This window comes from Podarcis pityusensis (assembly GCF_964106645.2).
Source record: "Podarcis pityusensis genome assembly, chromosome: 3".
NCBI classification, from domain to species: domain Eukaryota; kingdom Metazoa; phylum Chordata; class Lepidosauria; order Squamata; family Lacertidae; genus Podarcis; species Podarcis pityusensis.
This window is the reverse complement of record NC_138026.1, coordinates 50,837,511-50,859,025: the sequence shown is the minus strand read 5'-3', so window position 1 is coordinate 50,859,025 and position 21,515 is coordinate 50,837,511. Positions and strand designations below refer to the sequence as shown.

Below are 21,515 nucleotides of genomic sequence, written 5' to 3'. Positions count from 1 at the left end.
TGTTTTTTTATTCACTTTTAGACATTAATGGCTGAGCAGGATTCCCAGTACCTGTTTGAACTAGATGGAAATAAACCTGCCGAAGAACTCATTGCAGTATGTACATAGCAATTGTTATATATTCCTCTCAAAAGAAGCATGATTAATTGATTATTATCAGATTATTATTTGCAGCTTTTTTGTTGTTGTTTAAATTGATACCTGCTTCCTCTATTTTAGTATGTCTAATAAAATTTATCAGAGTATTGGGACAGTTGTATAATACACTTATGGCCTCATTTACAAGCTCATTGAGCCCATATAGTTAAGGACAGTCATTAGTTCAGTAATTAGTTACATCCAAAAATATTGGTTCAATAGTTTTCTACATCAGGATGATCATCAGTCTTTTCCCACATACAGAGATAAATATACTGTGCACAAAAAAACACTGTAGCAATTTTTTCCCTGAGAAGCTCAAGAATATTTCCATGCTTACTAGCCTCAGTTCTAGCTATCATGAAATATTTCACCAGTGCTTTGTGCTCTTTTCACAAGAAACAGACTCATTTAGTATGCATGGAATATGATACTCAGAAAGGTTTTTGTTATATCTGCAGGGACATGGATTTTATTAGATTGAACTCTTAATAAATATGCAATACAGAGACATGCTCTGATCCAGAATCTCATGAATGTTGTGATGTCTGTACATACCTTTCTCACACATGAACTTTCCGGCACAATCAAATGGAGAATGTTGCTCTCCTTCAGTGGTAGAGGTTTATCTGCTTTAGAGGCATAGCCTCCTTCAGTGGAAGGAGCTGTCCCCGATTCCAGTACTACTTTCTTCAAAACAACGGGACTTTTACAGAGCTTCAGTATGTGAACTCTTTATCTGAAGGAAAGAGTTGAAACCCTCACATTTGCAGATTTTGTCCTTTCAAAAATGGAAAGCCTTTCATTTGTAGGACTCTGCATTGCAGCTGGTATCTTTTATTGGTGGAGATAAAATAATGCAATCCTGTGTTGCAGCAGAGGCCTCAGCTGTGCTCAAGCAGACACAAAACTATTGCTAATGGTAGCAGGAAAGCCTGAAACAGGGCATTTCTGGGGCAAGAGCTTGTAGCTCTTCTGCAGGGCCTAATCCTCAAGTTCCTCAGCTGTGCCAGCCTGGAGTTGCTACAGTGAAAAAGCAGGAAGAAACTGCCCCTCACCTACTTGTGCCCTAGTCAGCAGAAGCCTACAGGACATTGAAAGTGTCAGTGAATCCATTCTCTCTGACCCCATTTAGAATTTTTCTTTCCATTGTTTAAAAATATTGTTGATTACTTTTGAGGGGTACCTGAGTAAATTGCCAAATGCTTGTTGATCTTGTATTTCGACAAGTACATATGTGATATCAGTTAAATGTATAAAGGACCATTTATGCAAAAAGTTTTTGTTTTTGTTTAGACAGTAATAGCTCGTCTTCAGTCCATGGGCCTACGAAATGGAGCTCTTATAACCAAACTTCAGAGTGGTGAGGAAGAAATGTTGGATGGACTGGATAACGTAAGCTTGATATTTGCATGTGTTATAGTTAGTTGTCTGCAGCAATAGCACATTATAAAGTAAAGGTGGCAATGACATTTAATGCTGATATAGACTTAATAAATTTTTAATTTTTTATTTAGTAGAAGCACAAGACAAAACTAGAAGCATATATTCCATGAGGTTCCCAAACAGTTGATCCAGATTCATCAGCTCAGCACTGTTCATTGTGTCCAACATTTTAAACCCGCCCCCCATTTGTTTGTCACCTTTCCAAAACAAATAATTGTTAACATGGTTAGATTGCCATCTTATGAGGCCCTTGTGGTTGTGCAGTAGCCTGTAGAACCTCATCATATGGAGGCCAGGAAGAGAGCCTTTTCTGTTGTGGCCCCCACTCTTTAACCTCCCCATGGAAATAAGGCATAAGATGATTTAGTTTCTACTTGTTTATGAAGGCCTATCTAACTTGCCGGCTACTGATGCCAGTCATTTGTCATCTCTTTTTCAGTTTAATTTTTTACTAACAAGTAACACTGCTAGATTTATTTTATTTTTCTTTCATTTTTGATACAACTACCTTGAGATGTTTTCATAATAGCGCAGTATATAAATATTTACAATAAATAAATTACAGTTTTCCCTCTCCATGTCCCTTAACTCCTATGGCCCTTGTTATGATTGTGCAGTATCCTACATAGGCAAAGCTACATATCAGTAGTATGTAAATGTAGTGCAGTAATTTTTGGAAATATGTGAAGATATTTGATCACTTTGTAAAATAAATGTAGCACTTTAATTCTTTTGTTTTGGCATACAGGATGAACTGTTCCGGGTGCTTGCAGCCTACAAACTTGTAGCCCCTAGATACAGATGGCGTCGCAGCAGATGGGGACGAGCATGTCCTGTGGCTTTAAAACAAGGGGAAATTATCATGGGATCAACAGACTATGCCCTTGGGTAGGCCAAAATCCAGTGTGCCTTAATGTGAGTGCAATCATCCTAAGCCTGTCATACTATGATTTTGTTTTCTTTTTAGCTTCTTAGGTAAGATGTATATGCTTTCAAGTGAAGAAGCCCTGAAGGAGTTTATGCTGAATCCCCGTCCCTATCTTCTACCACCTATGCCTCTTCCACCTTGTAAAGTAGTAGTATTTGGACCTCCATTATCTGGGCGTACAACCTTGTGTGGCTTGATTGCAAACTATTATCAGGGAAAGGTAGGTATAAATTAATACTTGTGTATAAATGACAATAATTTAGTCTATAGATTATTTTATTTAAATTGCATTAAGGCTCCCAGTCATGTGATGGTTTTGCTAACAAGGAACCAAAGATAGGATCCTGAATAAACAAAAGTCAAGGTATGAGACCAGGTCTCATGCCGGTAGATAGATTGGTAGCTACGCAGATTCAGGCAGGGCTTGCATCTCAACCTACACAATAAGCAATGAGTTGCTCCAATGGAGGAGTCAGGCCAGACACAGCAATTATGAAAGGCCAGCTGGGTCCTTATTGGTTTCCTCAGTCACCTGATCCTGCTGGGCTGAAAGCAGCAGTTCACCATCTCAGTGTTTCCAGAGGTGGCACCATAGAGTTTCAGCAATCAGGCGAGCAGTTCCCTCTGCCTGCACACTGCCCAGTGGTGCAAAGAGTAAGTGGGCTGGGCTGTCTTAAGTGCCCAATTTGAGATTCCAAGGACCTTGGAGAAAAAATGGGGGGGGGGGGGTTTCCCCAATGAGATGTTTAGTAAAAAAAGAGTTTGCAATAAAGGTGAGGGGATATATATCAGATTTAAAGATACAGGGACGGATAGGTCAGTATCAAAAACAAGGATCCTTGAAAAATATTTTTCAGTGAAAATAAATGACATCAAAAGAAGGTTAACTTCTATTTTATGAGGTTTCAGCTTTCGTTACCAGACTTGGCAGTAGGTGCATCAATTGGTGCAGGTGACATAAGGAGGTGGGGCTCTTCAAGTTTCCACTTTCTATGTTTTGAGAAAAATTGTGCAGGCATAATTTTCTCTCTCCCACAATCCTCTGATACTTTACTTTCAATGGCTTTATTTAGGTCATTGATATGGAGGATCTTCTTAAAGCACAATTTGAAGAGGCAAGATTACAGCTCATTGAGCAGACTCGCTATGAAGCAATTCAGGCAGGCATTCAGAAAGTGAAAGAAAAAATGGAAAATGAACGACTATACCAGGAGCAAGGTGAAGTTGTTTTATGTAAAATTTGAGGTGTTTAGTTATTTGTGTTATATTGGAAGGCCTTCCCATTGAAAGGCCATCATTGATGTTACTACAGCAGGGATAGCAACTTGGTGCTTTCTAGGTGTTCTAGACTAAAACATCAGCCTCAACCAGCATGCTATTGGTCAGAGATTATGGCAGTTATAGTACAGAACATCTGGAGGACACTAGGTTGTTTACCCTAGTAAAGGTAAAGGGACCCCTGACCGTTAGGTCCAGTCGTGGACGGCTCTGGGGTTGCGCGCTCATCTCGCTCTATAGGCCAAGGAAACCGGTGTTCGTCCACAGACAGCTTCCAGGTCATGTGGCCAGCATGACTAAGCCGCTTCTGGCGAACCAGAGCAGCGCACGTTATGCAAATAGTATGGTTAGCAATTTCAGATATTTAAATCATATTGTAATCCAAGTAGTATTAAACTCCAAGACATTTGCAGTGCAGTCTTCTGCATGCTTACTCAGAAAAAAAACTATGTTCAGTTAAGTTTATTCTCGTGTAAGTGTGCCATGCTATCCCACCACTTATGGTGGAGAAGGCAAAAAGGAAGTGCTGCAGGGGTAGTTGGAGGGAGGCTGCTGGAATCAGAACCCTTCCATTCCCCAATATGGCCCCAGAATAGCAGGGGGAAGCATGCCATTCCTGGAGCTGGGAAGAACAATCTTTTTCTAATTGGGGGGAGGAATGCACAAGCACCACCTGAGGCCAGCAGAGCTCAGCAAGGCTTTGAAGCTGGTGATTCCTCTGTCCCCTTTGGACTGGTGCCCTGCTACCCTGTAAAAATGTATGCTGTACCCTTTTATAATAGAAAATGTAGTTGTCTTTTCTTGACGGATCTTCTCCATATTTAATTTTCTCTTACAGCGGCATTGATAGCTCAAGACTTAAGTGACAAAGAACCAGATGAATATGAAGAGGGTATTACCGCTGGTTCAGTGCAGCATAGTGTTACAACATCTGGTAGCCAAAAAGGTATTATAGTAACTTGGTTTGTGAGAACAGGTCAGAATCTGAAACTATAGCTGTGTACACACATCAATCCATTTGTAGCACAAAAATATAGTGGTGTGTGTGTGTTTTTAATCCAGAATCATTTGTGCTCAGTCTCAACATACTGCTTTAAATCTAGATGGATTCTAGATCCTGCCACAAAGGTGTATGTGCTTACTTGATATGCATTTGAAATCCCTCCCCTTGGTTAGGTTATCTATGCCTTTTCCTCCCTGGAAATGCCCACCTGTCTGCTGTCACAAGCATCCATTTGATGGTGTTCTGATTGTAACATTAGCGGATGCAGCCAATGGCAGGGTCCTTACGTAGTAAGAGAGAAGATAATGAGAACAAATAAATCAATTGTCCACAACACTGAATACATATATGTGTCCATGTGTTTTTTCTTTCTTTCTATGCCTAGAAAGTAGTACCATAAAAGAAGAAGATGAAGGTGAAATGGAAGAGTTGTCTCCATCCCAGGCTGCAGAAGAAATTGGTATTATTGATCATAGCAAGTAGCAATAGTTAGCTATTCAAAATGGAAGTGTTGTTAGACATAGCATTTTATTTATTAGTGATGACAGGTTTATTTATTTATTTTATGTAGAGCATAAGCAACCTCTCAAAGTAGTTTATGATACAGGCAACTCTCACCTTACACCGGGGCTGCGTCTTGGGATAGTTCATAAAGCCAAAGTTGGGTATAGAGTCAAATCACATTGGGTTCAATGGTGAGTGTAATTGCCAAAGTCTTTTTCCCCCAGACACCTGCCCACTTTCCACCCCATTTTTATTTGTAAAGCTGAATGCACACTACTTAACACTAGTTAAGTATGCGTAACTTCTGAGTTACCTGTGTACTATTGAATTTTAAAGTGGAATAAAAACACACATTTGAGGTGGGGTGGGAAAACGCTTTATCTGGATTTTACACAGCTAAAACGAACTGACATCCTGGTTAAATAAAAAGTTATTCACCTGGAAAAGATAATGGAGTCTGTTGACATTGGGGAGCATTTTGCAAGGGTGGGACATCACAAATGAGAAGCAATACCTACCCAGGACCTACCTGCCCCACTGCAGATTACCAATCCAGAAAAAGGCATTGAATGAGGATCATAATATTTGGGCAGTTTCATGCAGGAGAAGGCAGTCTGTGAGATATCTCTGTTCCTTGCAGTGGGCTCAGAAATGGACCAGAGGACTGTTGCCTGTGCACTAGCCCAAGTTAGTTGTTTCACTAATGTGCTTTACCACTGAGATGTGTGTGTGGTGAGCATACGTCACCATCAGAAGCACTTCTCAAAGAAATGGGTGTCCATTGAGGTAGCCTGGGCAATTCTTCTTATAATTTATCAATGATAATTTGATAGGTCTGCCTTTGTTTAAGGTACTTAATTTGCCCAGCATTTAGCTCTTCTGCCTGCATTTTTCTCCCCTACACATTCACTGTGTAGCTAGAAATGCCTAGAGGAAGGGCCATTCTAATGACATTCTATAAAGACAGAAGTAAAGATCCCTGCCTCGGCCCTTTCCACCTGTGGGAGTGTGGCGTTCGTGCAGAGCCCCCGGTCGTTTCATGGACTATTGACCTGTACACCACTGCGTTATTCCGCTGCCACCAACCAGGTTTCTTCTGGTGAAATACTGAGTCTCAGTCAGGTTGTAAAGTCAACAACGAAGATTAAAGTTTATTGAAGAAAAAACAAATTTTAAATATGTTCAGAATGGTTTCTCTAATGCACGCCCTTAACCAGATGTGGCACCATCTCACACTGTCATACTCTTCTCTCTCAGTTCTATCCCTGTCTCCCACTCTGTCACAACCACTATGTTCGACTTTTTCTGCCTCTGTCTGACCCTCACTCCTCTACTCTCTATGGTAAAGCCCTGGGCTGAGCCTCAAAACCAGGTAGGCTCCGCCTCTGAGCTTTCTCATTGGTCAGTCTACATTGGGGTAGGCAACCTAAGGCCCAGGGGCTGGATGCAGCCCATTTACCTTCTCTCTTTTCTTTTTTCTTTTTTAATTTTTAAAAAAGTTTTTATTGTTAAAATAATTCAGCATTAATACACATGTATTACAAATATACAAGCATACAAACATACATTTCATACAATCCTTAAAAGTGTTCAAACATACCTACACTCAATCCCACAGATTCCTTTTCCCATCACCATCTACCACCCCTCACCCCACTTTTGTGTTAGACTTCCAGTCTACTCAGTTGCAATTTCTTTCCACTTCTATTACTTTCTTTCACACACCTTTAACCTAATTTCATACTTCTTTTTCTATTACACATTGTTATCCATCTTATTTGGTATTTCAGTATTTGAAACGGAACTTGTTTATTCTAATAGGAGTTCGGATTTTTCGATATGGTTTTGCGAGTATCTTTTAAATACCTTCCAGTCCCTGTCTATCTTCTCTTTTGAGATCCTTCCAATTTCTCCCATTGTTTTGGATATATTGTAGTACTCCAATAATTTGGCAAGCCACTCTATTTTTGTCGGTACAATACCACTTTTCCAATTTTTCGCAATCAATAGCCTTGCGGCTACTGTTGCGTATAAATATAAGGTCTTGTCTTCTTCCTTTAGGCTTCCTGGTACTATTCCCAATAGAAAACCTTCTGGTGTTTTCTTAAATGAATATCTGAATTTTTTTTTCATTTCGTTATATATTGTTTCCCAAAATTGTTTGATGTTTAAACAATTCCACCATATATCTATCTAGTACCTTTTCCAGTGTTGCATCGCCAGCAGACATCACTACAATTTTTATTCATTTTTGCTGTTCTTTCGGGTGTTAAATACCATCTATGTTGTATTTTGAGGTAATTTTCTTTCAATATATAATACATAGTGAATTTCATATCTTCTTTCCATAATTTTTCCCATTGTTCAAACATAATATTTTTCCAATATCTTGCGCCCATTTAACCATTGATGCTTTGACCAATTCATCCTTTGTTTCCCACTCTAAGATCAGATTATATAATTTAGATATATATTTTTTTATTTTTCTTGTATTAAGTATTTATCAAATTTTGAAATTTCTTTTTCAAATCCTAACTTTTTGTCTTTCGCTAATCTATACTTAATTTGAATATATTGGAACCAATCACTAATATGAGCTTTAATTTCTGTATAATCCTTTAATTTCAATTCTCCATTTTCTTCCTTTAATACAGTTTTATAGGTAGCCCAATTTTCTTTCATATTTAATTTTTTACCACGACAGTTTCTGCCGGCGATGCCCACCAAGGAGTTTTCGGTTCTAGGAGTCTTTTATATTTCTCCCATATTTTATATATAGCCTTTCTGACTATATGCCCTAGGAAGCCTTTATGTACTTTGACTTTTTCACCTATTAGATAGGCAGGCCATCCAAATTTCGTCTCTACTCCCTCTAAATCCAATACATCCGAGTCATCTAATTTGATCCATTCTTTTAGCCAGATCAGACCCACCGCATCATGATATCACTCTATGTCAGGCCTTCTCAATCTGGCCTGCGGACGGTCCGGGAATCGGCGTGTTTTTACATGAGTAGAATGTGTGCTTTTATTTAAAATGCATCTTTGGGGCATAGGAATTCGTTCATTTTTTCCCTTCAAAATATAGCGTGGCCCACCCCATGGTCTGAGGGATGGTGAACTGGCCCACAGCTGAAAAACGTTGCTGACCCCTGATCTACATTAACCATTTCCATCCCCCTATACAAACATAATCACAAGGAATGGGCAAACGCCACAGGGAGCATCACCTAAGCAGAAATTTCCTCAGGGAATGCAGTCACAGGCAGGTATAAAGTATCAAACCAATGTTTCTGGCAAAATGAATCTAATGTTCACCTGCATGTTTCCATTTACATTTTTCTAACAGAAACCTCAGTGCCCCAGACTTCGGAGGTAACATCTGAGCATCCAGAGGTGCAAGAGATAGTACAGAAAGCCATTGAAGCTGTAATGTTCTCTCCAGTACTGCTACCACCAGAAGCATACGCTGATGCATTAGAAGAAGCAATTACCGAGGTAAAAGTACCAGTATCAAAGGAAATGTGCTGTTATTTCAAAAAATGTTACTCATAATGTACATTTTCATGAATTTTCTTTTCAAATTCTCTATTTTGAATATAGGTTTGGAATATACAGTGGTGCCTCGCAAGACGAAAAGAATCCGTTCCGCGAGTCTCTTCGTCTTGCGGGTTTTTTCTTCTTGCGAAGCAAGCCCATTAGCGGATTAGTGCTACAGTATTAGTGGCTTAGCGGGCTTAGTGGATCAGCTGATAAGCGGCTTAATCATAAGCTGATAAGCGGCTTAACGATCAGCTGATAAGCGGCTTAACGATAAGCTGATAAGAGGCTTAACGATCAGCTGATAAGAGGCTTAACGATCAGCTGATAAGCGGCTTAAGGATCAGCTGATAAGCGGCTTAGAATCAGCTGTTAAGCGGCTTAGCCATCAGCTGATAAGCAGTTTAGCGGCTTGGGAAAAAGGGGGGGAAAGGAAAAAAACCCCGCAGGAACTCGCAAGACATTTTCGTCTTGCGAAGCAAGTACATAGGAAATTCGTTTTGCGAAGCACCTCCAAAACGGAAAACCCTTTCGTCTAGCGGGTTTTCCGTCTTGCGAGGCATTCGTCTTGCGGGGCACCACTGTATTCACTTAAGAATATAGGGTAGTTTAAAGCCACCAGCTGGTGCTTTGATTACACAGGGACAGCTGGCATGGTAGGAGGGAGCTGCCCTCTCAGCAGCAGCATCACTGCTGATTACCAAAGTGGAGCAGGGTGGAGGCAGAGTTGGGATTATGCAGGCACATCAATGGAGCCAGTCTGGTGCTGCTACTGGTGCTCCCCTCCCAGCCCCAAACTCCATCCCCCCCGCCCCACACTAGCACTGTTTAGGTAATCGGTGGCAATGCTGTTATTGTTGGGAAGGTGGTTCCATGGCATCATCCCACCACACCAGTTGCTTGTATACTGTTGAGTATGAATGCTTTCCCATGAAAGTTCAGAGGCGCTCTCATCAGTCATTTGAGCATCACCATTCTGGTGCACCTTTGTTTCTAATCTCACAACTTCCCCACCTTTTGCAGGAAACAGAGGCTGCACACAGTAATTAGTATAACATATTACCATCCCGCAAAATGCTTCCTCATGACCAAGATCTCCTACATAATATTAAACTTCCCAAAACAACCTTTCCATATTAATTAAAAGTTTCCTGCTTGTGAGTCCTGCCCATTTTATTGCTTCCTGATCCTCATGGCCAGGAGATGTGTGATGAGTTGCCTCTTAATTGCCCCTAGAAAGTCTCCTCTTAGACTAGAAAGTCTCCTCTTAGACTGCTCACTGTGCACACTTACCTGAGTGAAAGCCTCATTGAACACAGTGGGACTTATATCTGGATAAACATGCATAGGGCTGCACTGTTTACTACTCCATTGTCAGTTTCTACCGTGGCCAAAGTCTTTAATTATTGGCAAATAACATTATAAAAATGGCAGAGGAGTTGGAATGAGAGGAAATCAGTTTTGAAAGCCCCCCCCCCATGTTTCTTAATTATTGGGGTAATTAATAAAGGTTATTCAAACAAGGAATAATTAAGAGTTTACCATTTAATGCCCCAACTATGATTGATGAGAAGCGATACAAAATGTGGAACCTGCAAACAGGAAACATTTAATTGAAGGGACATGGATCTTTTAAAAAGCCCCATTAGCGCTTTTTAACTATACAGACTGGCTCTGTAGTTGGGTTTTATTGCAATATTTGTTGTTACCAAAACTGAACAAATTTGAGGAATACAGAAAACACTTGGCTGTAACTATTTGTCAACGATACCATCTGGATTCTCTGTGACAGTGAGTGAACAAAGAATTACAATTGTAAGGAGGAAAGGGGCCAGTGTGGAAGCAACCACTAACTGGCACAAATTTGCAACTCCCTCTCTTCCTTCTAATACATTAATGTACCGTATGTGAGCTCGTTTTGATATGCTTGATCAGAATTCTATTACTTAAGACAGTATTCACATGCTGTCCCATTTTACCCTTACAACACACCTGTTGGGTAGATTAGGCTGGGAAATACTGACAGGCTCAAGGCTACCCGTGAGAACTTCATAAATGATGAAGATATGAACTTAGGTCTCTCCAGCCATAGTCCGACAATCTAACTACTTCACTACAATTCACTAATAGCTTCATCAATGTTATTTGCTGTTATTAACAGCAGTGTTTTATTACAGCTTTCTAAATCAAATAAATACAGATATCCTGGAGCTGCAGAAAAAGGAGGATGGGTCTTGGATAATTTTCCTCCATCGACAGAACACTGGGCAGCTTTGGTAGAAAAAGAACTTCTACCGGATACTGTGATTTGCTTGAAGAATGCTGAACAAAATGGTCAGTGCATTTTTAAAATTGAATGTCTAACATTAAAGCTATTTTTGAAACAATCCTCCAGGTTGGGAAGTATATGAACATGGGAAACTACCTTATACTGGGCCAGATCATAGGTTCATCTAGCCCAAAGGTGGGGAACCTTTTTCAGCCAAATGGACTTATCAGTAACCTTCTAAAGACTGCATGCCAGTGTTGGGTGGAGCCAGGTGCAAATGCAGACAGAGCAATGGATGTGACTCTTACCATTGTTGAGTAGGATATATATGCTGGACTAGATGCACCCTTGGTCTGATCCAGCGGGCTCTGATTTTGTATATGTAGATTCCCCAGCCCTGATCTAGCCAAACAATGTATGCTCTGGCAGGAAGCAGTTCCCCAAGGTCTCTAGCAGAGGTGTTTCTCAGTCTGCTTGTCAAGTTCCTTTTAACTAGAGTTGCCAGGAACTGAACCAGGGTTCTGTGCCCCATTACTAAATTTTTTTATCACTGAGCTATCCCAAGTAGCTTGGGGAAAAACCACCTGCAAAGCATCAGTTAAGGTCTGATTTAGAAAAAGCTTATTTTTATTTTTTTTCCATTTTCTTGCCAGCTAAACTTCTTAACTTTTTGAAAAGGAGTTAATTGCCTACGGAGCATCAAAAGTAATCCACTAAAGAGAGAGAAGTTCCTTCAGAAACAGACCTGTCCTAAACTGTACAATGATATGTCCATGATATATGAAATTTCTCTTTAATTTTTGAAACTATATGCAAATTCTAAGTCTTATTTCATAGCATCTTTTTCTATTACATTGCAGGAAAGGTATTGCTCACTAGACTGTACCAAGCAAATAAAGCAGAAGTTGATGCTAAAATTATAAAAAGGCTAACAGACGAAGCTTTAAAGAAGAAACAAGAGGAAGAAGAAGCAAGGTAAAATATTTGAAAAACGAAACACCATTTGCCCTCTACATGGAGCTGCATTTGGGGTTGTTTGAAAAGTTGCAAGTAGGCTGTTAAGCAGGACAGCCTACCAATAACATGTTACACCGTCTCTGGAGAAGCCGTGCATTGCTGCTGGATTGCTACTGAGATAAATTCAAGGTGCTTGTTCTAACATTCAAATCCCTACACTGCTTAGGACTTATTTACTTGATGGAACACCTGTATCCCATAGGCCTGCCCAGGTGTTACAACTTAGCAAGGATTTCCTCTTTATCATTGCCACATTTGTCAGTTATCCACAATGCAGCAATGTATAAGAGGGTGTTTTTGATGCAGGCACCCCGGCTGTGGAATGTCTTCCTTCTACAGGCTTGGTGCCAAATCTGATGAATTTTTGGCACTAGTTAAAATCACACTTATTTGTCCAGGCCTTTGTGGAGATAAATGTGTATGCCCTCACTGGACTGTAGTTTCATTTTGTTGTCTTGTGGGTATATTAATTTGGTTTGTTATGTATCAGTCCTGCTCCGGCCTCTTATCTGAGTAGCTGTGTTTTTAGCTCTTAACTTTGCAGTTCGTAATTGCTTTCAGTGTAAGTTTCTTTGGTGCAGTCTGTGAGAAAAGCAACTAGCAAATATTATTAATAAAATAATATTAGGATTTATTGGTTTGTACCCTGTTCCAGGAATATATTTAAAGAAGAATGAGCTAGAGTTTTCAACCAGTTTCTCATAAATATCTGTACAATTTACTAATTGCAGAAAAGAACTGCAGGAAATGCTGAAACTGCAAGCTGAAGAATTTGCTGAAGAGAGAGGTAAAAAAAATAATGCAATAGCAATATTTGGAATTGTTTCTGTGTGGAAGCTGATCCTGTGAATTTGAGCTCAACCACTGGACCCAATTGAGAATGCTGGTCATTAGTCAGTAAGACAGCTAATCTCAGGCAGCAGATGCTCTGGTGCAGTGGCAGCAACAGAAGTCTCCCCCTCCCCAGTGCCCCCACATTCCTTGAGCCCCCAGATATTCACTTCCCTGTGTATGCTCACTATTTGACTTGCTCTAAACTATCTTGCTGCCCTTGAGTGTAGTGGAGGATGCTTCTCTTACTGCTGTCATTGAGGAAAGAGGTAGCTGTCAATCTGGCAGGCTTCTGCATGTTGAATGGCTGGGCAGGGGGCATCTTGTCCTTTGCCTCAAGCCGCAAAATTTCCAAGGCCAGCGCTGGTGCTAGTTTTGACCCACAAAACCCTGTATGACTTAGGACCTCAGCTCCCAATATAATACCTCCTGCCGTATGCATAAGTGCTGCAAAAAGTGGTGCTTGAGAAGTGCTTGAAGATGCTGCTTCCTCTGAATGAGCACACCTGCACAAGAGTGAGCATCTTCACTCTTACCCTTTTTTGTGGTGCTTGTGCATAAGAAATTCAAATATCAACTTGTTATAAAGCACATGCCAAGATAGCGTTCATTTTGGACATAGTTCTGTGCAAAATGCAGAATACATGAATGATTTTTCAGTCACCTAATGTATGTATTTGTTTCTAAAGTTTAAATGCTTACCTTTGATAGTCACTTGGCATCGCTAAATATTAAAAAAATACTTAAGAATCTGTTGTTGTTTAGTCGTGTCCGACTCTTCGTGACCCATGGACCAGAGCACGCCAGGCACTCCTGTCTTCCACTGCCTCTCACAGTTTGGTCAAACTCATGTTAGTAGCTTTGAGAACACTGCCCAACCATCTCGTCCTCTGTCACCCCCTTCTCCTTGTGCCCTCAATCTTTCCCAACATCAGGGTCTTTTCCAGGGAGTCTTCTCTTCTTATGAGGTAGCCAAAGTATTAGCGCCTCAGCTTCACGATCTGTCTTTCCAGTAGGCACTCAGGTCTGATTTTCTTAAGAATGGATAGCTTTGATCTTCTTGCAGTCCATGGGACTCTCAAGAGTGTCCTCCAGCACCATAATTCAAAAGCATCAATTCTTCGGCGATCAGCCTTCTTTATGGTCCGGCTCTCACTTCCGTACATAACTACTGGGTTCTTTAATTTGGTATGCTATTTCTAAAAAAAAAACCATTTTCATTTCAAGGTACAGTACTAAACATATATGTTTGGAAATTAATGGAGTTGCCTTCTGAAAAGGTATACTCCTTTGATTCTGTTTGCAGAAGGGATTGATAGCCAGTGCAGGTTCCTGCTGGAGGATGGGAAGGAGGAATTTGCTGCATCTGTCTTCTCTTTTTCCTCCAGCTCAGGGACTCGTGAACAAAGTTCTGAACTGAACCCTAAAAAAATTATAGAAGCTACTGAAATATTTTTGTGTGAGATAAAGTTAGCTTTTGGGTGATGGTACTTGTTATCTTCTATTCAAACAGTTACTCATCAAGGAAAAAAAGAATGTCATGCCCAAATGCCTGTATTGAAGATGAGCCACAGTTCTTTGCCTGAGAAAAGCATGTTTTCCCCAAGCTACAATTTGATTTCCATAATCAAACACTGACTAATCAAACATCTCAGTCATGCTGACCTTTTGCCTGATGATGCTACTCCTGTTCAATATACTATTGCAGATTGATTTCACCTGCATATAACTGCATATACTCAGTTTCTATTCTCTCTCTCAAAGCAAGCATAACAAATTTTATTGCTGCAGGCATTGAGTCTAAGGAATGTTGATTGAAACTTTTTAGTTGTGTTCTTTGACTAAGAGGGGCTTCATACATTACACAGTGACAAATGTTGCCACTAAGCATACTTTTCAGGCCTCAGAAGTAGTCAGACTCTTGAGTGTCAGACTCTGGGACCCTGGCAGGCTATTCTAATGGGACAGACGCATGGTCTAACACAAGCACTTTCCAGAGCAATAAATCATGAATCAAACGACTAGAGGCAGATGTATAGTTGAAACCAGACAGAGGTCAAGATCCAAGAGAGCGGCTGAAGGTTAGGAGGACCAGAAGTAGGTAAGTAAACAAAGCTAGGGATGGGCCAAAACACATTTGGTGTGGCTGTGAACTCTGTTGTATAGATGTTATCATCTGTTGCTGGTTTTATGCTTGTTAGATCTTAGGCGCTCTTCATGGTGTTATGTCCTCTTGACAAGCTATCTGAAGTTAAAGACTAAGCAGCGGGTAAAACAATTTTAAAAAGTCTGAATAGGACATTTTGGGAACAGATAATTTTTTTAAAAGTCATTGGGATCAATTTAGAAATATCTCAAGAGTGGGCTTTATGTAGATCTTGGGTAGGGGTGGGGTAGAATTCTATAGCTATGGATCCAGCACTAAAAAGCCTCTGTCCCTGATGACTTATCTAGGGAAATATCCCAAGTTCTGAACATGACTGACATCTCTTTGATATTTTGTAATTCAGAGTTGCTTTTAGTCATAATCACTGGGATGTATATAACTAGGCCTTATTTGTTCTTCTGCCTCCTGTGTGATTTCAAACATGACTACCTATTGGAACATACATCTAGTCTAAAAAGAGAATTGTTGCCTAGTTAATAATAATAATAATAATAATAATAATAATAATAATAATAATAATAAATAAATAAATAATTTATATGTGAGCCATCTGACTAGGTTGCCCCAGCAACTCTGGGTGGCTTCCAACACATTAAAACACATGAAGAATCCTTATATTGTTAATGATACTATGGATTTCTATCCTTGAAGATTTAAAGTGGCTTTGTGAACATTAGGAAGGATGTGTTTTCTTGTGCCTACAGAATCCATAGACTTTGATCATCCATCTGCATCTGAATCACAGACCAAAATGCCACCAGTGACTGAATCAGGCCAAACAATACAACCTTCTGCTTCTGGCGAGACTAAAGAGAAAGAAAAATCTGGAGGTTGGTCTTCTGTACCATGTGGCTTATCCTTTTTTATATTAAAAGAAACACTGTGCCACATTATTCTATGCCTTTGCTTGCACTTACTTTCTCTCAAATATCATTTATTCAATAATGAAATAATGTAAACATGTCGCTGTCAAAGATTTGCACACAATACCATTGATTTTTGCCTAACAAAGACATTTGTCTTGTATTATTTTCCTTTTCCATTTTCCTTTGACCATATCTTCTCTAGTAATAACATCTTTCTGTACCCTAGTTCAGACATTCAGGCTGCAAAAAAGCCAGGCCTTAGAATCGTACATAGCTGAGTCCTTGCACTGTACATAGACAGCACCACACAGATGATGTTTTGTGTGAGCCAGTAGATCTCATGGAAACTGTGTGCTTCCCCAAAGTTTTTAGTTCTAACATGAATTTGTGTTTAAGTGTGTCTCAGTTATGTAAAGAATCCCAGTTTATCTTCAGTAGTGATTTTATCTTTTAATATATCCAATCACAGAATCATTAGAAACTGAGGGTCAACTTGATGAAGCGCAAGTGTCTCTGGATTCCAAAGAGCAACAGGAGAGCAAGACAGGTAGGATTTCACAATCAGACTTTTGTGCATACATTTTGCCACATAAATAAATAAAACAATAAAATGTTACTTATTTTTATTTATTTGGGTGGTGCCATTTATTTCACTTCCAACATAATTGGTGGAAATGTTGATTTTCTTTATTGTTAACTTTGGGTTTGTCTGTGCCCTGAAGTTAGTTTCTGCAACTACAAAGTTCAATTTTACATTACTTCACTCAGGAGCACAAACAAGAAGAGTCATACTTCCAAAGATTCCCCAGGTTATTCTGAGACAGCCGAGGACTTAAAAGGTCTCAGCAACTGTCTCTAGCCTCAAATCCAAAACCTGTCTTAAAGGAGAATTAATCACAACTGTTCCTTGGTTTTCTATTGTTAGTACTAAGTGATCAGCTGGTAGATCTCATGGAAAGTGTGTGCCCAAACTGCTCTATAATTCCCAAACAAACAGACATGCAAGAATTACATTCAGAGCATTTCCTTCATAGTGTGCATGTACTGTGTGAATAATGAGCAATAAGAGCTGGATTTGATATGGTCCCTCTAAATTTAATTCAGTGGCTGTGTCTTCTCAGCCTGCCAACTGCGTATTAAATTACTAATAAAAATAAATCCTCTGTCAATAATATAAATTTTGATGACACACCAGTATCGTACCCACATTTTAAATTCCTAAATTGCAGATAACTGTAGTAGCTTCCAAAGCATGCTTTTCAGCTCTTTCTCATTCTTCCTCTCCCTCCACCGTGGACATCTTCAGTCATGTCAACCTTTACCATTAGTCCTGCTCTTGCATATTGCAGCATTGTATCTCTGTAGTAATTCCCTTGATATTTTGAAATCTTTTTGAACCTTTCCTATAAAGTGCAAATGGGAATCCTTGGTTCTCCAGAAGTAGTTGGAGTTCCAGCTCCTACCCAGCCAGCATGGTCAGCAGTCATGGATAAGGGAAGCTGTAGTGCAGGAGCACCTGGAAGGCTACAGGTTAACCTTCTCTTCTATAAAACATGCAGAAGGCATAATCATTTTCTGCTTGTTCTCACAGAATCAAAAGAATCAGCAGAACACATTGAAACTGAAGAAGAACCTCAGCCACCAGCACCGCTGAAGAGTGTTGCATCTGAACTAGGTTAGAGATCAAGTTTTCTTCCACCTTCCCTTCTTCTCTCCTTCCCTTCTTTCCTTTTCTTAGCCATTCAATTATCTAGAGATCCTGTGTTGCATATTGTAATGACAATTATGCACATGTCTTGCTTTCTCCACCATAAATCCAGTTTTGCAGTGAAGAATTGTGCACTTGAATTGACATACTATGTAATTAATAACCATACGCAAACATAAAAAGTAACTGAGCCTCTTTCCTTTCTCCCCTTTCTTTAGCAGTATATCCATGAAGAAACAATGCAATAACTTGGCCATTGTGATTCTCAGATAGTGAGAAAAATGAATTATTAAACATATGGGGTGATATGCTACATAAATCATAATCACAGTAGATGCACTGGAGTTAATGGACTTAAGGCCATCAATTTCAGTGTATCTACTCTGACTGAGTTGAATATAACCAGCATGTTATGCTGAAAAGAACTATTGATTTGTTGAAAGCATGTGCTACAAAGAGCCAATGAGAAGGGAAAGCATTCTTTGAAATTACCTTATGAGAAATGGGACCTGCAATAAAATGTTACACTGTGGAGTATCCAGTTTCTGTTGGTACCTCCCTCCTGTGTGAGGGTGGTGCCATTTTGGCTACATAAGTGTGGGCACTCATGCCTGAATATCAATATAGAGGGGGCAATATACTTCTTACAATGTCAAACTTATCTAAAATGCAGTTTGCTTTTTTTCCAGGAGTCAAGCTACCTGAATATCCTGAGGATGCTTTCCCAGATTTAGTAGAAATGGATCCACTTAAAAGCAAGATTATCCAATTTCTGCATGAATGGCAAAGAATGGAAGCAGCAATTGCAGAGTCACCTTTAATTCAGGTTTCAGAATTGGAGATTGATGGGCAAACTCTGCAAATGCTTCTTGACCAAACTATTCAATCTATGGAACGTAAGTCTCATAATTATTTTTGATTCACATTATTTCTAGACCAGGAGATATTTGAAAGAAGAAACAATAAATAAATCAAGAACTCTAGAAGAGCAGTAGTGCTAGTTTTTCAAAAAATATGAAAGGGCTTAACAGGATGCTTCTGTTATATCATCATAAAAAGTTTCTTTATGGTAGGCTTGTAGAGCTTATGATCTACTTCCAAACACCTTGTGAGTGTCTACTTGCCAGCCTGGCTGGGGCTGTGAAAACAAAGGGCTTATATAAGTTCCTACTCTTTATGCAACATGCTCTGCACATCATCTACAACAATATGTAGGACTACAGGTTCCCAATCTCTGTCTGAGCTTTAGAATTTTATGGTGCTTTCTTGGTAGGCCCTCTGGCAAGTGGAACAGGGTAATGTTCTCTGGATCTGATCTTACAGTGGTCTCTGGTGGACAGCTGATGGATGAGAGCTTCTGGCTCTGAGGTTTGAACCTTCAGTGGATGATGACTCAGCCTGGGTCAGGAGCAGATAATACATTACTGCTACTGATAAAGTTGTTATATGTTCAATCGATTTTTAGTGAAAGAATATGTCATGATTTATCTCTGCTGTTGCATGCTTTTATACTTGCATTTTAAAGAAAATAAATTAGAGCGTGATTATCTCTGGCAGAACCTTTTAAGTACCATGGCTGGGAATTTGGTCCTGAAGATGACGATGAAGAACAAGAAGATTTGCAAGCTGAAGCCGAGGCACTGGCAGAGGAAGAGGAAGAGGAAGAAGAGGATGAAGATGAGGAAGAAGAGGAGGAAGAAGTAAGTAACAGCCTAAATGTAAGATTATATTTAGCAATGATTTTAAATACATTTTTCCCCCAGTCGCAGATTGAAGACTATGGTGCAGTTTGTTCTCAGCCTCAATACATGTTTTATACTGTTTCATGTAAGGGAGTGCTGAGATCTGGGAGGTTTTCTTCAGCATTATCTACGTGCTATGGCATTATTGAAATGTGGATAGTATGTGCATAATGGACACATTCTAGAGAAGAGGGGTGTCTGACCAAGTCCATTGCTCTTCTTGGGCACTTTAGGAGTCAATAGTACATCCTGTGGCACCTCTAGTTACTGAACCATATTTAGGGGAAAGAAGCAAAGGGTAAAACTAGTAAAGGCAGCTGCTGTCTGTTGTAGCACCAGCCAACTTAGGATGGATTTGAGATACTAAACTCTGGAATTAACATTTTGATGCAAAATTAGGTTTGTGTTCTCCAACTTTGTGCTGAGTGCCCAATAGGAATTTTGGAGAATTCCAATGAAAATGGCACCAGAAATTGCTGTGATAGCTTATTTTTCCTATGTCCCAGATGGAAATCAAGCCAGCAAATATGATTGATATTGGCTGCTGTTGTTGCTCTCAGTTCACAAATGATACCTAATTGATTGCTGCATGAGTGGGGGTCCCGTTTGTATGGCGTTTCCTTAGAAATGAAATGTATGGAATAAAATAACGTAATGACAACGTAATTTACAAAATTAATTACATAAGTTACATAATTTTGCCACAGCAGCAGTGAGATGAAGATAGTTTTTGGAGGAAGACTTAACTGCAGCAGAATAGAAACAGTGCTGCCCACAACAAATACAGGGTAGAATGGAAAACAATTCCTTCTTACATTCCAAGTGCAGAATTCAGTCTGTCACACTATACAAGTTCATTAGCACTGATCTGCATAACACTGAAATGCAGGACTGTTTTCACTATGTGTTCACATTTCACTGAAGTTAATACAGAAGTTAATCACTAAAGAAAGGTTACTGCTACCTTTCTTTAGACTGCTCCACATCATCACAATCCAGTGAGAGTTACAGTGAATGCTGCCACCAAGTAGAATCAGTTTTTTCTATGCTAATCTACTTTTGCAGAATGCAAAAAATAGTTGTTGGGGCAACCTCACAATTAGCTGCTGGAGTATTTACTCAGATAGCAGTTATCACCCATGGGGGTTAAGCTAGGCATGATTACCATACTCTGCTGAAACAACCTCTTGCCCATCCCCTCCTACCTCACCACTTTGCCTACATATGATTAGCACCGCCAGAGGTGAGTGCCCTGATCACATTTAAGGGTGAGGGGCAGTGGTAGATATGCAGCTTTCAGCGGCCATTTGGATGCTTATAAGTATGCCAATAAGAAAGACTATTTTTTTAAGGATGTTTATCAAAGTTATGCTCAACACCTCATCAGAATTATTTTGCTGTTTTAAGGATGAAGAAAAAGCTGCTCAGAGGAAGAGACAAATGGGAGATACGAAGCACTTTTGTCCAGTGATTCTAAAGGAAAACTTTATCCTTTACCCAGGACTTACTGAAAACACAGCTAAATATCGAGAAAAACACTATTATTTTTCAACTCCAGAAAACAGAGATAAATTTTTGGAAAACCCCGAAGAATATGTGTCTCGTAATGAGCCACTGAAAGTATGCAACATTTTCAGCTTCTTTCATATGTCTGTTATAGATAAGAGATTAGTAAAGCAAAGTCCAAGTCTCAGACACTGTATTAACTCAATTATGAGAAACCTAAATATAGGAGGCACATTGCATGAAGACATAATTGTTACAATTTCTAAAAACTTTGTTAAATGAGTATATGTTTATGGACTATCATTTTTACTAAGGGGAAAAAGGTGTGATATTGAGCTGAATGAAGGAAATGAAGAATACTGAGTAGCTGAAGTGAATGGGAATACATTTAGGCTGCAATCTGTTGCCTGGTTTATCTGGGAGTAAGCCTCATTGAACGCAGTAGAACTTATGCTTGGGTAAACATGTATAGGATAGCACTGTTAACTACCTCTTTTAGAGCCCTGCCAAAGGCTTTTTTAGTCCACTAGTCTCTTTCCCATAGTGGCCAACCCATGAGAAGCATACAAGCAG

At 39.6% G+C, this 21,515-nt stretch overlaps 1 protein-coding gene across 4 annotated transcripts in view; it reads left to right on the top strand.

Annotated features, from left to right (window-relative positions):
* AK9 (adenylate kinase 9) overlaps positions 1 to 21,515 on the top strand; it is a 58,440-nt gene that overhangs the window by 14,387 nt on the left and 22,538 nt on the right. For all 4 annotated transcript variants that reach the window (XM_081000371.1, XM_081000372.1, XM_081000370.1 and 1 more), the window contains 17 exons: positions 22 to 96; positions 1,435 to 1,533; positions 2,333 to 2,472; positions 2,552 to 2,732; positions 3,586 to 3,730; positions 4,629 to 4,736; positions 5,179 to 5,253; positions 8,646 to 8,794; positions 11,014 to 11,170; positions 11,966 to 12,080; positions 12,854 to 12,909; positions 15,825 to 15,950; positions 16,456 to 16,533; positions 17,578 to 17,661; positions 18,384 to 18,590; positions 19,252 to 19,394; positions 20,844 to 21,056. In XM_081000371.1, the coding sequence (XP_080856497.1) occupies positions 22 to 96; positions 1,435 to 1,533; positions 2,333 to 2,472; positions 2,552 to 2,732; positions 3,586 to 3,730; positions 4,629 to 4,736; positions 5,179 to 5,253; positions 8,646 to 8,794; positions 11,014 to 11,170; positions 11,966 to 12,080; positions 12,854 to 12,909; positions 15,825 to 15,950; positions 16,456 to 16,533; positions 17,578 to 17,661; positions 18,384 to 18,590; positions 19,252 to 19,394; positions 20,844 to 21,056 (2,151 nt within the window). The remainder of the gene's footprint in view (positions 1 to 21; positions 97 to 1,434; positions 1,534 to 2,332; positions 2,473 to 2,551; positions 2,733 to 3,585; positions 3,731 to 4,628; positions 4,737 to 5,178; positions 5,254 to 8,645; positions 8,795 to 11,013; positions 11,171 to 11,965; positions 12,081 to 12,853; positions 12,910 to 15,824; positions 15,951 to 16,455; positions 16,534 to 17,577; positions 17,662 to 18,383; positions 18,591 to 19,251; positions 19,395 to 20,843; positions 21,057 to 21,515) is intronic.